Raw genomic sequence first — 16,026 nt, forward strand, 5'->3', positions numbered from 1 at the left:
CTTTAATTCTTTGAAGTGCATGTGGGAGATTTGATGAACTCTGTGCCTGCACGTTTTGCCTAAATGCAATCCCTTTGATTGTTTGCTGTTATTTCAAAGATAGTTTGTCTTTACAGGTGAAATACTGGTTTGAACAAAGGTACATCTCTATGGAATTTTAAAAAAACCCTAAAGCCCACAGACAACAAACCCAAAACTGTCTTAGCGGATGCTTGAACCACTATTTAAAAGTAATGCAAATTATTACTTGATATAAAGGATTGTGTTTATGGTAGTGCATAATCAGGGTGACCCAGCTCAGTTTGAAACACTGTAATAGTATTTTTTTGTTTCTCTATGTACTGAAATGTGTCTCAGTATAGCTTCAGAGTTGAATTCGCTTAATTTCAGAGAAATGGTGTTCTTAACTGAGCTGGGAAGAAGTTTTGTCATGGCTTTTTTTCCTGCATTCTGTTTTTGTATTGTATGAATTTCTAGTCATGAGCTGATTCTTCTACAGAGGCTCATACATTATCTAAATTCCATCTTTTAGAATACAGAGAAATTCACAAGTATGTTGTAGAAGTTGTACATAAAAGAACCATGTATATTATCTGCCCCTTAGCAAGTTATGTATATTTAACATATGACTGGTAGATTTTTTATGTCTGTTAAGTGCTAAATGTAGCAAGTTTTCTTAGATGCCTCTTGTAAATGTTATTATGGTGAATCCACAGTATGTTTAAAGTGGATTTTTAAAAAATATTTCAAATTTTTATAATTTCCTTTCATGTTTTTATTTTGCAGGTTGCCAGCCATTTTGAGAGGAGGTGTCATTGACAGATACTGGCCCACAGCTGATGGGCGCCTGGTGGAGTATGACATAGATGAAGTTGTTTATGATGAAGATTCACCTTTCCAGAATATTAAAATTCTGCATTCCAAACAATTTGGGAATATTCTTATTCTCAGTGGGGATGTTAGTAAGTATCATCTCATTTAAGGATCTCTGGTGTGAATGTCAGAATGTTGTTTTCTATCCTGCTATGGCAGTTTTAATAGATGTCTTAAGGGTCGTGGTTCAGGTGCTGGTAACTGTTTGTGCATGTGCACATATATCTGTTCCTGTATATTAAGGATGTTAATCAGGCTGACCAGTGTAAAATCCAGAGTTAAAAAAAGAATCTATTTTTCCAGAGTTAGTATCTTTACTGCAGAAAGTGGCCTGGGAGAATAGAAGATGGTGTTCTATAGCAGAGCTTGCTCTACTCCATTCTTCTATATGAACTTTTCTGTTTGTTGCCAGTCCAACCTTCTGAAGCCTTCTTTGACAGTAAAACAAGCTACTATGTCAGTCTTCAAAACACAACAGAGTTCTAAAGAAATAGCAAGTGGGACCTGTTGTGTGTGTGTATAAATAATCCTGCTGCTGCCTTCATTCTCTAAGGGAATTCCTTGCTTGGTGATACAGCTGTATCTCAAACATTTTAGCTGCTTTATTGGTGAACAGCTTTTGACTCTTTTTTCAAAATAATAGACCTTGAACTTGTAAATTGATCAAAATACTGACCCAACCTTTGTGAGGGTTTTTATGTGGTACTTTATGCCTGCTGACCTTTGTGAACTTAAGAGAAGGTGGAGACTGCTGCTTGCTGGAAAATCTAGGCAATAAAAGGTCTATGCTTTGTAAAACTTAGTTTTTATTTTGTAAAGGACTGACTCTGGTAAATTAAAGACATTGCTGGCCAGGGGTAGAATATCTATCTTCACTCTAATGGCAGAGTAATTAAGAAAATGAAATAGAGCTTTTGAAGTCATTGGAAGTACCTGTAACAATTCAATTAGCTTTCTGTAACTGTCAGGAGGGCTTCTGTGCAGATGGCAGCTGAAAAGCACTGTTATTGAATTCATCAGCAAGGTATTTTCTAATCCATGTGTTTTGTAATCTAATGTACTAGAAATCATCAAGTTGGATATTCAGTACTTCTAGCCAGAAATTTTCATCAGAGTTTAACATGGAGATGAGGTTTTGCTTGAACATTAAGACAGTGTGCCATGTGGAAAGGGAAGCATGCCATTAGTTATTTCCCTTCCACGGGATTTTGAAATAATGCTTTGTCTCATTTTGTTATTGTGCACTCATAAGTGAGGTGGTGATTGCCAGGCAGACTGACAGGATATGCCACAATGTGCTGCTGCACAAAGCTTGGCCCATGTAGTGCAGATCTGTGTTGCAGCTTGGGAGTGTTACTGCCTGCTTTGAAGGTAATGCTGGCAGCAGGCAAGCTGCAGGGCCCTGCAGCACCTGGGTGTTAATGGTCATATTTGTTTTTGTGCAGGGATCCACTGATGTGCCTCTAGGTTGTCCTTTTTAGCTGGGGTCCACAATGGATTTTCAAAAACTTCCAGATCTGTCTCTTGCAGGATGAGTCTGAGATAAAAAAGACCACTGAAGTATCAAGTGTGAACATCAAGTTACAAAGACTGATGGTTTTGCTCTGATACTTTTTCCCTTGGCACACAGTAATTCCCAGTGCTGAGATGACCATTGCTGGGCTCACGTGGAGAACTTGAGAAATCCTGTGTGGGATTCTGAGAAGAATCTCACTATTTGTACTCTCTCTGAGAGACAGGTTCTTTCTGTAGATGTTCTTGCTTTGGTCTGTTTTTGTATAACCTCTGGATTAATCCAGGTAATGAGAACTGAAGATTTAATATTTCTGTCCAATTCTTTCTTCCTTCCATTCAGATCTGGCAGAAAGTGACCTGGCATATACTCAAGCCATAATGGGCAGTGGAAAGGAAGATTACACTGGGAAAGAGGTGCTAATCCTAGGAGGTGGTGATGGAGGTATACTGTATGAGATAGTCAAACTGAAGCCAAAGATGGTTACCATGGTAGAGATATCCTTTGACAAATGGCCTATCATTCATATCAACCTGAGCTTTCTGCTGATCCCTTAGCACTGAGCACAGTTACCTGTCAGGTTCTGAATTGCATGAGGAGCTAGGGTCTGAAATGAAATCTTGTTGTCAACTTGGAGAGATCCAGTGACAACATATTTGTGCATCATTATGCACCACTGCTTTCAGGTTCCCAATCCATACCGTAACTCTTGAGTAGCAGTTTACATAAGGAAAGGAAAGCTCTGTCATCAGACTGATGCTTTCTCTAAGAACAGGAGACAGATCTGTCAAGTTTGAGGTTTGGGCTCACTTCTGCCTTCTTGAGTTCATCTGTTTTCCCAAAGAAAGCTATTAAAAAATAATGCTAGAAGCAAAAAAATTTAATCAATAGAAATGTCAGGATTTGATGAACTATATTGATGAATTGACCAACCCTTTTCTAAGAATTCCAATACAAATCGAATTTTCAACATTCTGTAGTTTGTAACGTGAACCACTGTTAGCTGTATAAAATGTTGATCATCCTAGGTTTTGGAATCTATTTGCTAAGACTAAAAATAATTGTTTTTAAAATGTAGGTTAAAATCTTATCCTAGTTTATGGATAAACTAGGATAAACTTCATGGAGTTTTCAATAGTCTTAGTTCACATTTCAGACTTTCACAGGTTAAAACCAAAAATAAGCACTTCATAATTTTCTAATTGAATCTGGAGGCCAGTACACAAGATGCAGCATACATACCAATAGACAGATCTAATTCTTTCTTTGTGAATGCCTCTTTGAGAATTTCTTTCTGAAGAAGCAGAAACTCTTACCTCCATTATTTCTGGAATGTATTATGCCTTGACAAGCTTCAAACATTGACCAAATGGTGATTGACGGGTGTAAAAAACACATGCGTAAAACTTGTGGAGATGTCTTAGACAATCTGAAGGGAGAGTGCTACCAGGTAAGGCTTTGTCTTTTTCATTGCAAGCCATTTCAAATGCATGTAGACCTAGTCTGGAAGTTTGGGAGGCTTTTTTTTCCTTTTGTATGACACTTGTGTATTTTAATAACTGGAGTTAATGTTGGAAGTATTTTAACTATCTTCAGACTTCTAAAATTAATTGCATATGTAGCTTTTTAAGGAATGTGAAACAGGAGAATGTTTGCTATAATAACTTAGAAATAAAGAAGAGATAGCAGTAAGAGTGTTGTGTTCAACAGCATTCCTTAAACTGTTAAGAAGATGGAAGAAATGTGTATTTCATAGTTGTTCTATACTGTTGAAGGTACCTGCATTTTTAGTACACATTTAACAATTATGGATCTGCAGGCAGAGTCTTAGTGTTGCACTGCTATAATATTAAAATAAAAAACCCCAACAAATGTCATGCATTGAGGTCTTTGTGCTGCATCTGATAGCACTTACAAATGAGCCCAGGTGTAATCTGGTGTTTGTTTTCATTACTGACCCTTAGATGTTGTCACAGATATTAACTTACAGGAGTGAGCTAATACAAAAAATTAACAGAAGTCACTACTCTGTGGAAGTGGCCCTTCATACATAAAGACTTCATTTAACTCATATGTTGGAACTGCTAACTGTTTGTCACCATTTGGTAGGAAGAGCAGTGGTCACAGTTCCAGGAACTTCAGTCCTGAAATGCCTGTTTTTTTATTGTCATAATTCCTACCAAGTTCCTCCTTTCTATATGATGTAAAAAGTTGAAAGTGGAGCCTAAAATTGAACATGTATTTAATTTTGTATTTTTTCCTTCTTAATTTCTGTAAATCCACATTTGCTCCTTCTACCTGGTCAGTTTTAGGGTATTTTTAGAACTAGCAGCAATATTTCATTCTTACAGGTTCTAATTGAAGACTGTATTCCTGTACTGAAGAGGTATGCCAAAGAAGGGAGAATGTTTGATTATGTAATTAATGATCTGACAGCTGTTCCAATCTCCACATCTCCAGAAGAAGGTAAATTCTCATAAGTAAATTAGATTTTCAACATTTCTGTCCTTCTGCTGTACAATAGTCTGCAGCATAAATTTTTTCCATTTAAAAATCAAATCTGAGAGAAAAAGACATCTGTTTTCTTTAATTTTTTTGAATATTAGAAAAGAACTAGCAAGTGCCTAACACTTTTAAATCTCTTATTCCAGAATAATATACTCATGTAGCTCTTGAAATATTGGGAGTTCATACTCTAGTAAATTTTCCTCACTGCTAATTTATTGGAAACTTCAGGAAAATTCCTGTGAAGAAAAACAATGCTTCTGCCATCATTGCCGTTGTGTGTGGTTTGCAGTTGTTTTTCTTAATCCAGGATTTTTTAAACTTTGTAAGTCTTGAAGATGTAATAAGTTAACAAGCCAATAATGTGCTGTTCTGTTTTGCACTCATTCCCGATATGCAGATTCCACATGGGAGTTTCTACGGTTGATTCTTGACCTCTCAATGAAAGTCCTGAAACAAGATGGAAAATACTTTACACAGGTATGATACTTGGATGTTATAAAGGACTGCTTTATATCTATTGCAATTTACATATTGTCAGTTTTAAAAAATGACAAAACTACCTAAAAATCTACTTCAAGCTGCTTTTCTCCCTTCAATGGCCTATCTGGCATTTTGCATCAAAGTTAGGATTTGCTAACTTGTCTTTTTTCATTATTTCAACTGAATAGGTAGTGCTTTTTTTCTGGAGTTGAAAAATAAAATTTTAAGACTCAGCAAGGCATACTGCACAATATTGCAGCTAAACAGTCTTGGAAAAGCAGAACAAATGTACTTTATGAAGAAATACATGGTTTCTAAGCTAATGTCTCCAACTATAGAGTGTAAACCATAGGAATTTGTCATTCATTAAGGTAGAAGAGTGACATGGGTGCAGTTGGATGAGAAATTAGTATAGCCACCTCATAGATAATAGAATTGTGGTATAGCTTTCAACAGAAAATACTTCAGGTAATCCTGAGTTTGGAATACCATGAAATTGTGTGCAATTGTACAAGAATGTGACAGGAGCCAGCAGATGGCTGAGTCTCTAAAGTTGTATTCCTTTTGTCATGCTCATAAACTAGTCTTCTGATGTGTAGAGTATCTAAGTTCTGTAATTTAGAATACTAACCTTAAGCTCTGAAATACACAAATTGGTTTACTGCAAAATGGTGCAGGTTTATAAAGAAATGCAAAACTGGTGGGATAAGGTTTGTGACAATTCTAATATGCTTCTCTATTTTAAAATACTGTGGTTTTATGGGCAGGAGAAATTATCTTGTGGTCGAAATATACTATGTGATTAACATGGTTTTACCACACTAAATTTTAGTGGCTTTTTTTGTCCTGTTAATAGTGGAAGTATTTGTGGCAGACTTTGATATCAAAAGGACACTACATGTTTGGAAACAGTGAGCCATTGTGTTGCAGTTGCTGTACTTGTAGCATACAGAGTAACACTAGCTCACCCTATTGGAATGAAAGTAAAAGTCTGTCTGGGGACAGGTTTTGTTGGACTTTGCAGAAGGACTCTGGAGAGAAAGCTTGTGTTGAAAGCTGAAATGATGGCTGTGCTGCAGCCAGAGGGCAGGGGGCACTGGTTCTGTGTCAGCTGGAACCAGCTGAGGTGGAAGCTGGTGCTGCTTGTTTTGTCTTAATGGAGAGGAGATGTCAGCTCTGCAGTGTGTGATTGCCCAGAAAGAAAGGAAGGACAGCAATCCTGAACTAGACCTGGTGGGTTTTAGCTGTTGTGAGACTATGCAATGTTCCAGATTATGGTCCTAAAGGTGGTACATGGCAGGATTAAAATTGATGTGGCTTAAAATTGACCTTAGGGCTAATGCATAGCCAGTGCAAGGGCCAGAGTATAGAAGCAGTGTTCTCTAGCAATTTAGTCTGCCTGAAAATGTTGGGAAAAAAAAAGCTGTCTGCCCCAGTATTAATTGTACTATCAGAGCTTTTGATATATCTGTTGGTACCTACTCAGCCCATTTGATCCTTGTAACCACTTCCCAGTGGGCCTGAAAAACAAAATAGTTCTCTCTGTTAGGTTTATGTGGCCAGGTTTTGGTAGTGGACATGGGGAGCCCTTCCCACACCCTCTTCCAGCAGAGCCAATGCTAGCTGGCTCCAGGATGGACCTGCTCCTGGCCAGGGCTGAGCCCATCTGTGACTGTGGTAGTGCCTCTGGGTAAGATTTTTGAAGGGCCAAAAGTTGCTGCACAGCAGCAGTTGCATCCAGAGAGAGAAGTGAGAATGTGTGAGAGATACAGCTCTGCAGACACAGAGATCACTGAAGGAGGGGCAGGAGATGCTGCAGGTACCAGTGCAGAGATTCCCCTGCAGTCCATGATGACCATGGTGTAGCAGGCTGTGCTCCTGCAGCCCATGAAGCTCCACAGGGGAGCAGAGATCCCCCTGCAGCCCCTTTGGAGCATGTGGCTGTCTGAAAGAGGCTGTGACCCTTCAGGAAGCCCACACTAGAGCAGGCTTCCTGGCAGAACTTGTGGCCCTGCAGGGGACCCATGCTGGAGCAATTAATGAAAAACTGCAGCCCATGGAAGGACTTACGTTGGAGAAGTTCATGGGAGACTGTCTCCCATAGTGGGAGACACATTTGGAGCAGTGTGAGGAGGAAGGAGCAGCAGCAGTAACATGGGATGAACTCACCACAATCCCAGTTCCCCATCTCCCATCAGTGCAGTGGGGAGGAGGTAGAGAATTTGTAAATAAAGCTCACCCTGGGGAGAAAAGAGGGGTGGGGGAAGTTATTGTTAAAATTTGGGTGTATTTCTTGTTATTCCACTCTGATTTACTGAGGAATTGAGTTTATTACCCAAGTGGAGTTTGCTTGTGTTGGTAACTGGTAACTCTCTCCTCATCCTTATCTCAGCCCAGGAACCTTTTGCTATATTTTCTCTCCTCACTCTAGCTGAGTAGAGGGGTGACAGTGATTTCTGTGGGCACCTGGCATCCAGCCAGGGTCAGCCCACCACACCTTCAGACAACTCAACAGTCTGGTCATAGGATGAACAGACTGTTGGGGTGCTTTAAGTAAAATTAGCTGTCTATAACTTTAAATTACTTAAATTTATATTTGATTAAACTAACTGAAGCTGACTACTTGAAGGATTGGTTAGACTATAGACAGATGCTCAAACATGGCCACTACGAACTTTGGCAGCTTAGTCACACATTGGGACCTCATAAATGATTTTGAGTGTTCTGTTGTGTTTGCTGTTAAATTCCTGATTTTAATACACAGAGCTAAAACCACTGGCATCTAAGTTACTTTTGGTCCAACTATCTACTTCCAGGATGCTGATGTTATATAACAGGCCTTGCTGAAGAAATCATGTACCTTTTAAGACAGTTGTGTTTTTAAAATGCAGGGCTCTCTGTGCCCCCCAGCCCCTTCCTTGCATTTTGGTTCTCTAAAACAAAAAATATTTAATATCATTAAGTGACTGAGAGAATGTCCACTTAGTTGTTAGAGCCTCATCTTTGTGATGATGAGGAAATGTCTCATAGGAAAAATGCAATTAAAGGATCATTGTCCTGGTGGCTACTAGCCAGCAATTACAGTTGCCTGTTCTGCCTTGGCATTGTGTTGTACTAACACTGAGAATTTCTGTGCTTTGTAGTCTGTCCCCTTACACCTGAACAGAATCATGTGCATTTTGTTGGGATGTCATTTATTTCAATGCTGAAGAAATGCTTTACCCAAAAGTGTAATTGTGTTTACAGAATGCCATCCTTTCCCATATTGTATTGCTGCCACTGCTGGGAAAGGTAAAGGGAAATGCTCATCACCTCTTCACTGAGCTCTGAGCAAGTTTTAGAAAATCTTCTGATCTGCACGTGAGTTGTCAGCAGGCAGGATCTAGTGTTGTCTAACTCCAGATGGATATAATTTATCTGAGATTATAAAACGAATTATTTCTGGCATGCTGCTCTTAACACACCTGGTGGTTCCCTTGGGATTCCTTCCTTGGTGATCCCCAAAGCAGTCTCCAAACGCTGCTGCAGAATGTCCTGTCACCACTAGATGGAGGCAGGTAACCAGTATTGCCTGGCACTTTATTAAAATTTATAGAGATTCTGTCTGTGGAAGATTTTTCAGACTATTTATTTGTATTCCTAGGGAGTATAAGAACTTATGTGGCCAATTTTGAGATGCAGGAGGCACTTTTTCCTTTTTTCAGCTCTGGAAAGATATGAAAGGGCAGTTAATGGATGCCTTTCTCTGCTGCTTTGAGTGTGTGTCTGAGTGTGTTTGGGGAAAAATGTCTCCATACTTTCTCTGTGAAAATAGTAATCACAGCTTAGAACAAAAACTTGCATGTACCAGCTATGCTTTACATGGCCTTGCTCTTTTAGCTGCATTATCCATATTGAGTGTTGCAACCTACACAGGATGTGCACAAAGAAACATGGGCTTTAGGGCCCTTAGCCTGCAGAACTTGGCAAACCTGTCTGTAAGTTTAACACTTGAAACTTGTTTGTGAAAACTTAATGTTAAACCTATTCCCATGAATTTGAGGTTCAGAGATCATATGGCATACTCTTATTTCCATTCTTCTGAAGCTGCTGCTTTGAAGTGTTTAATGATGTGATATTAAGCCATAACTGTGAGGTGCTTGGTGTTAGGCACTCCAAGGAGAGAAAGGTACAGGCTCCCAGCCATCACAGTGAAAAGAAATGAGAGTATATGAGAATGTAAGACCTTGGTGTATCCTGAGGTCCACTTTCATCTCTAATATACCTTCCCATCAACTTTTTTTGAACATGTTAAGTGTTTTTACAGTATTGGACTTTTTAAAAGTGTTTTTTAAATGGCCCAAGTGATTTCTTTCAAGTGAGTGTATATACTTGTAGATATCGCCATAATATGAGGCTTTTGTTTTTCTGGGCCACCACTCTCTTCTGCCTTCAAAGTAGCATATGAGGATTGTCCCAAGAGCTGTGAAACTCTGCTCTATCAGATGTTGAGACTGGTTGTAAGGTTGTCTCTGAATGTCAGTGGATTATGTGTTGCTAAGAAAATGCATTTTTCTGTCTTAACTTTTTGTTCTGTTGATCTCATCTTTTGAGGTTGAAAAGGCTATCATTTTCAGCCTGTTTATATAGTGGAACCTTTAAAAATACCTCTGAACAGGAATTTGTGACTTCCTGGTTGGGGTCACTCAGCCCAGGCAGGCTGGAAACTCAGACCAGTCACAGGCTGCAGTAAACAGCACTGACCCTGGTGCAAGGATCATGTCTCATCTCCCACACAAACCCGTGACCCTTCACTAAGCTGTCTCTTCCTGGCTACTCTCTTACACAGCCCTCTAAATGTCCAGACAATCATCATGTTGCTCCATAGTTAGACTCCTTTTTTTGGCTGCTATGTGGGTTTTCTAATTAGTACTTCCAGTGAAGGAAGCAAGATTCTCCATGGCTGAACCATGAAAGGAGGTTGGAAGAATGGCTGTATGTCTCTATGTGAGCCTCTGTGATTTCCTGGTAGTTTGAGAGACTTTAAGGAACAGACATTTTCATTTCGTTTTATTACTGACAGCTCAGCCAGTGGAGGTACTTACAGTTGGGTTTGCCTCCCATTATTTCCTTCACAGCCCTCCCTGTCCCCCAAAACCTAAGCCTAGCTTTGATGCTACGTGTCTCATGCTCTGTGTCTTGCTGCTTATTAGTGACTTTGAGGTGAGGAAGGATAAAACCCCACCTTGGCCATGTCTAATTCCAGCACATCATCATAAAATAAAAACAGAAACCCATGCTAAAATTAAAAAGCTTCTCTGTCATACAGTCACAGACAAAGGTATCCAGTGACAATGATGTGGGGTAAGACACATAAGAAATGGGCAAGTATGGAAAAGGGACCTTTCACCTGCATCCAGCTCAATATTTTGCTTTCTGAGGGTTGGAGGAAGCATAGTGGCCTAAGTTCAACCTGTAACCAGTTGATGGGACACATCCACTTTATAGATGGGCAGAGTTAACTGGAACTTACAGGGTTAATTGAAACTTTTTTTTTTGGTACTTATTTTAAGTAATGTTTTTTGTCTGTCCAGTACTGTATTTGTTATTTAAATTTGTTGTGCATTGTCCCGTAGAAACCTAAAACCTAAACCCATGGATCTGCAGAATGTGTGCCAGGTGAGAGCTGAGGAGAATGCATGGTTGGGAGGTGTTGAAGTGAGAGCAAGCACTGAGCAAACTCAGGGTGCAAAGGCTCAGGGAGGGGAGTCATCGGTATCAGCACAGTCTTGGAGATTAACATTTGTTATTCTCAAAGTTAAAACTGCCTCGAGTACTCTTGTGTCTGAAAGATGCATCTTAAGGGTAAAAACAATTCCATCATTCTCCTAGTTCTTACCTGTCAAATTGTTTGACATGGAACAGATTAAGTGAGGGGGGCTGGGCAGAGGAGTTTGGTAGGGGCTTTTGTATGTGTTGAGAAATTGGCTGAACCCTGTGGGAGAAAAAAGAAAGTGATTTTGGTTTGTGAAAATCTGTTATTGGTGCTTTTAACCTTATTAAACAGCATTCACTATTAGCTATTGTTTAAGTTACATGCTATCTGTTCAGAACAAACAGTGCATTGCTCTGCCACCTGACTCTTCCTTAGGCAGTGGGAGTTAAAGTGAGCACTGCACTGCATTCTGGGCTTGTTCCCAATGGCATTTTAGTGATACTGGAACATCTAAGCGTGATGTTGTTACTAATATTGCTGTCTTGGTTAATAAAGCTGATCATGATTTAAAGAATGATGTTAATAATAGTGATTTTTCAATAAGTTTATTGAAATAAACCTTAAGTTTTGTAGTTTTGATTTTTGGAGTGCTTAACTTTGTGTTGAGTAAAGCCAGATAGTTAAAAAAGAATAACTCTGTGGAACTATAAAATCCTGAAGTGTTTCTCCAGAAGAAAAAGGTTGATAGAGTCAGGTGAGCAGTCTGAATCTTTAGGCAAGATTTTGATTTGGAGATGGGAGAGTTGAGGGTTTGAAAAGCAAAAATTGTTTCTTGGCATGTTCATTGTTCCTGCAATTTGTTTTCCATGGTGTCTACAGTGATTTGTTTCTTGCTAGAGAAGGGACAAGTGATGAAATACTGAAGTGACAGTCTGGGAAACTGGATTCTCTTCTATCATTGTGTATCCTGTTCAACTTCCTACGTAATAGTGGTGTGCTCTGTAAATTACCTAGCAGTGTTCCTATTTATGACTGAAATTACACACACAGGTTGTTGTTTAGTTTTCTTTTGCATTCAGTCTGATGTTGAAACAAAATGATATGTCTGGTGAAGGGCAGCGGAACCTAAAAAAACCCCACCACAATCCCCTGGATAATAACAGGTTACTAAACAAGTACTGCAGCAGTGTGTTCATCTTGTTTAGTTTGTGTTGGTCCTCTACCTCTTTACAAGTATCACTTGTTTTCTCATACCCAAATATGAAAAATTCTATATTCAGCATGTCACCTTCCTTTACCAAATAAGCATGTACTGGTTTGTTTGTGCAATATGATCAAAATTATAGTCAAATGTGTTCTATGCAAGTTCTTTTGAAGGAGTTCTTTCCCAAATATGACTTTGAAAGGATTAGAGTGTGATAGGATTTCCTGGTGGGGAAGGGGCCCACAGCAATCATCAAAGTCCAGCTCCTGGTTCTGTGTAGGACAACCCCAAGAATCACATTGCCTGAGACCATTTCTGTTAAGTTTTTGTGGGTTTTTTGTTTTTTTTGTTTTTTTTTTTTTAAAGAAAAGAAATTGAGCAACATGCAAAAAATTCAGAGGAAGATGAGTGGAATGAATTATCTTTTCACTTTCTCTGGAAATAGAAATGTTTTAAATACACTGTGAAAAAATGTTACCAATAAAAAAGTAGGAAAAATAGTATAAATCCTAAAATCAGAATGTACATTTTACACTTTGGTTCTAGTTATCTGACGTTGTTACATGGGTAAAGCAATGTAAATGGAGCTGTTTAGAAATGCTGATTTCAGGAGTGACCTCTGCTTGTTGTGGCCTCTGCCTGTTGTATGTTTTAAAGAACAGATATTACATGTTCAAACTCATCCTAGTTCCTTACTTTGTGAAAATTAACTTTCAACTGCATCTGTGTGCATGTAATAATTTTAAGGCCATTTAAAAAAAATCTGGGAGCACCAAAAATAAGCTGCACAGTAAAACAAGTCTTTGTGAAAGACTCTGCTCCTGGTTTTAAAAGCTTTGTAGTGTGCAAAATGTAGGCAGTCATATTCTTAGGAAGCATTAAGTCCTTGGTTCCTGGGGTCTTCATTTCATGTTAGTGGTCCTAAAATATTGAGTAAGATGTGACTGTAAGGGAGCTAATTTTTTTCATTAGCTCTTTTTCTGTTGAGCAATCTGCATTCTTTTGCAGTAGGTGCAGGTTACACATGTTACTGAACAGCAGGAACAAACAAGATACTGCATTCAATGGTCAGTTAAACCCCCCAAATTATGTGCACACAAACACTTCCTAAAGTCATTCAGAGCGGGAGGAAGATTCTGTCCTTCCACAGATGGAGGCTGTTGCTTTACATTCCTTGCTCTTTCCAACACAACTTCTGTGCCTTAATTTCTTGCCATCATTTTATGGGACTTTGGCTCTTGTGCTGGATCATTAGGAACTGTGTATTCATTAACATAAAAATTTCCTTTTTGTTCTCTTTATCTTCTGTGGCAAATGTTTCTCCACTAGAAGTGGTAAATTGTGTGGGGAAGATGAGGATTCTTATATTGAAAGTAACTGGAAAATGCTAGTTAATGCTTCTCTTTCTACTGATCAGAAATCAGAAAAGGAAAGCAGGCTTTGTGGTAGAAAGTGAAAGACATTTATACTATGTGCTAGTAAACCCAACTGTTAGGGGAAGATGGGGATACATCTCCTGAAGATCTCATCCTGCCCTACATATGGCCAGACTGGCACATGCTGTGTGGGCAGAGAGAGATTCAGAGCCACCATACAGCTTGCTGTTGATGTGTAGTGTTACAGCATGGTTGGCTTATTGTGTTTGGGGCCTATAGGTTGAACTGAAGATTTCTAGGTAAGTAGTGGAAGTAGAAGACTGCAAATCAATTCACTTGGCTGTGAGTGTGCCAAGCACCTTTAACAATATCTGCACCTTAGCCACAATCATAGTGTATTATCTGTGCTGTGCTACAGCAACAGTACACTTCTTTTTGGTGAGTCTTCATTTGGTGCCTCATACCTGGAAAAAAACAACTTGAGGGATTTGTAGATTATGCAGTGGTGACTGTATTCAACTTCACTTAATTTCAAATTAGTGTCCAAATAACTTGTATTTGCCATACTCTTCCTAAGAGTGTTGAATTTGAGGTTGTAAAGTGTTTGCTAGTCTACTCAGTTATGTAGTTGAGAAACTTCAAAAAGTTGTTTTTTTAATTGAACTTGCACAACTAACTTTTATTGCTTGGGGTAGTTGGTGTTTATTCAGTCTGGTGTTCTGGTGAGCTCACTGTAACCACTAAATCTTCAAATGTGTTACAATTATGGAGAATTCAGATCTAATTAGAGCTTTTGCCATATGGTCATCCCAGGTATACATTGCAGTAAGTTCTGCTTCTTATTAATACTTAGCTTGGGACAAGGTAGAGCTTGCAAATAGGGGTTGCTTGGAGGAGAGTTGGGGGGAGCTTTTTGCCCTTTTTTTTGTTTGGAAGGGGGAAGGTGTTTGGTTTTTGGGGGTTTCTGGGGTTGGGTTTTTTGGGGGGTTTGGGGTATTTTCTTTCTTGGGTGTGGTATTTTGTTTTTTTTTTTTAATTCCTCACTCTTTGTAACCCTTGATGTTTGTATTACAAAAATGATAGGTTGTTTCACCACTAAGTCAAAAAAAGTATTGTAGCAATCTCCTTTTTGGAAGCGTGACATGTGGAAACTCGAGACTATGTAGCCCACAGCCAGAAAACTTCTGTGTAATTTCATGTATTTTCTCATACTGCTTTGTGGAAGAATCTGTTTAAAATTAATAGACTATAGTTTTTTTTGATAGTGCTCTTAAACACTGTAAGATCTAGGCAATGCTAAACAGGAAAATCTGGACGTTGTAATACTGTTTACTAATACATTTAAGTAATCATAAAGGAAATGGTTGTGGAGTAGATTTTATAGGTAAACAACACATGGTGGTCTGTTTTAACTGGAAGCCTCATATAATGGTTTCTTTTGCTAATGAGAATATAGATAATCCTCCCATACTTACCCTTTCTTGAAAGGATACAAATTGTTGTTTGCTGTAGGCGGAATGAAGACAAGCTGTTCAGTGTTTTCCTGGTAAATATTAAATATAAAGAACAGCATGTATCTGGTTCTGAAATATGTGGGAGCCTTGCAGTAATGTCAAAATGTATATATTCATCTGAAATTTTGCTTAATTGCTTGATTGTGACTTTTTTTTTTTTCTTCTTCAGGGAAACTGTATCAATCTGACTGATGCCTTGACTCTGTATGAAGAACAGCTTAGCAGGCTTTATTGTCCTGTGGAGTTTTCAAAAGAAACTGTGTGTGTTCCTTCCTACATGGAATTGTATCCTTAAAGACTGGAGAAGATTGGAGAGTGTGTATTAGTAAATCAAGCAAGCATAGATTGGTTGGAGGTAATGAATTCAGGCAAAAAAGCAGTTCTGATTTAAACACTGGTTTTTTTCATAGTAAATGAACTACTGCAGTTTTACTTTGAAGATAATTGTAGGAATTGTTTTCTAAAAGTGCTGTAAATTCACATCTAGTGCAATGATCAGCCCCTTTCATGAACAGGCTGTGTTTTTGTCAAATGTTTTTGAGTGATGTATGTGATGTAGGATAAACTGTATGATAAGGGTAATGCTGGCTGACATTTCTGACAAGGCTGTATCTTATTTTCTTTTATAAAAATAAGAAACTAACTTCATACAGATTAGCATGATCCAGGTCCTTAAATATTGTCTGATACAGCTGTTCTTGAATATACAGCTCAGATTTGATTTTTAAGGGTGGAGAATGTGGAAGAGTGATTCCTAACAATCATTACTAGTTAATGTTAATGGGAAAAAAATATTCCAAGTAGAGGGGTATGCATATTCTCAACATCCCATTCCTAAAAATAATCCTTCAGAATTTTTTCAG

General features: G+C 38.6%; 1 protein-coding gene across 1 annotated transcript in view; it reads left to right on the forward strand.

Moving 5' to 3' along the window:
- Nucleotides 1-16,026, forward strand: part of SMS (spermine synthase) — a 42,234-nt gene that overhangs the window by 22,729 nt on the left and 3,479 nt on the right. The window contains exons 5-10 of the mRNA XM_033051339.2: nt 787-962; nt 2,729-2,883; nt 3,747-3,836; nt 4,738-4,852; nt 5,292-5,371; nt 15,333-15,448. Coding sequence (XP_032907230.1) covers nt 787-962; nt 2,729-2,883; nt 3,747-3,836; nt 4,738-4,852; nt 5,292-5,371; nt 15,333-15,448 — 732 coding nt within the window. The remainder of the gene's footprint in view (nt 1-786; nt 963-2,728; nt 2,884-3,746; nt 3,837-4,737; nt 4,853-5,291; nt 5,372-15,332; nt 15,449-16,026) is intronic.

Source organism: Catharus ustulatus, chromosome 2 (assembly GCF_009819885.2).
Source record: "Catharus ustulatus isolate bCatUst1 chromosome 2, bCatUst1.pri.v2, whole genome shotgun sequence".
In the NCBI taxonomy this organism is placed as follows: Eukaryota; Metazoa; Chordata; class Aves; order Passeriformes; family Turdidae; genus Catharus; species Catharus ustulatus.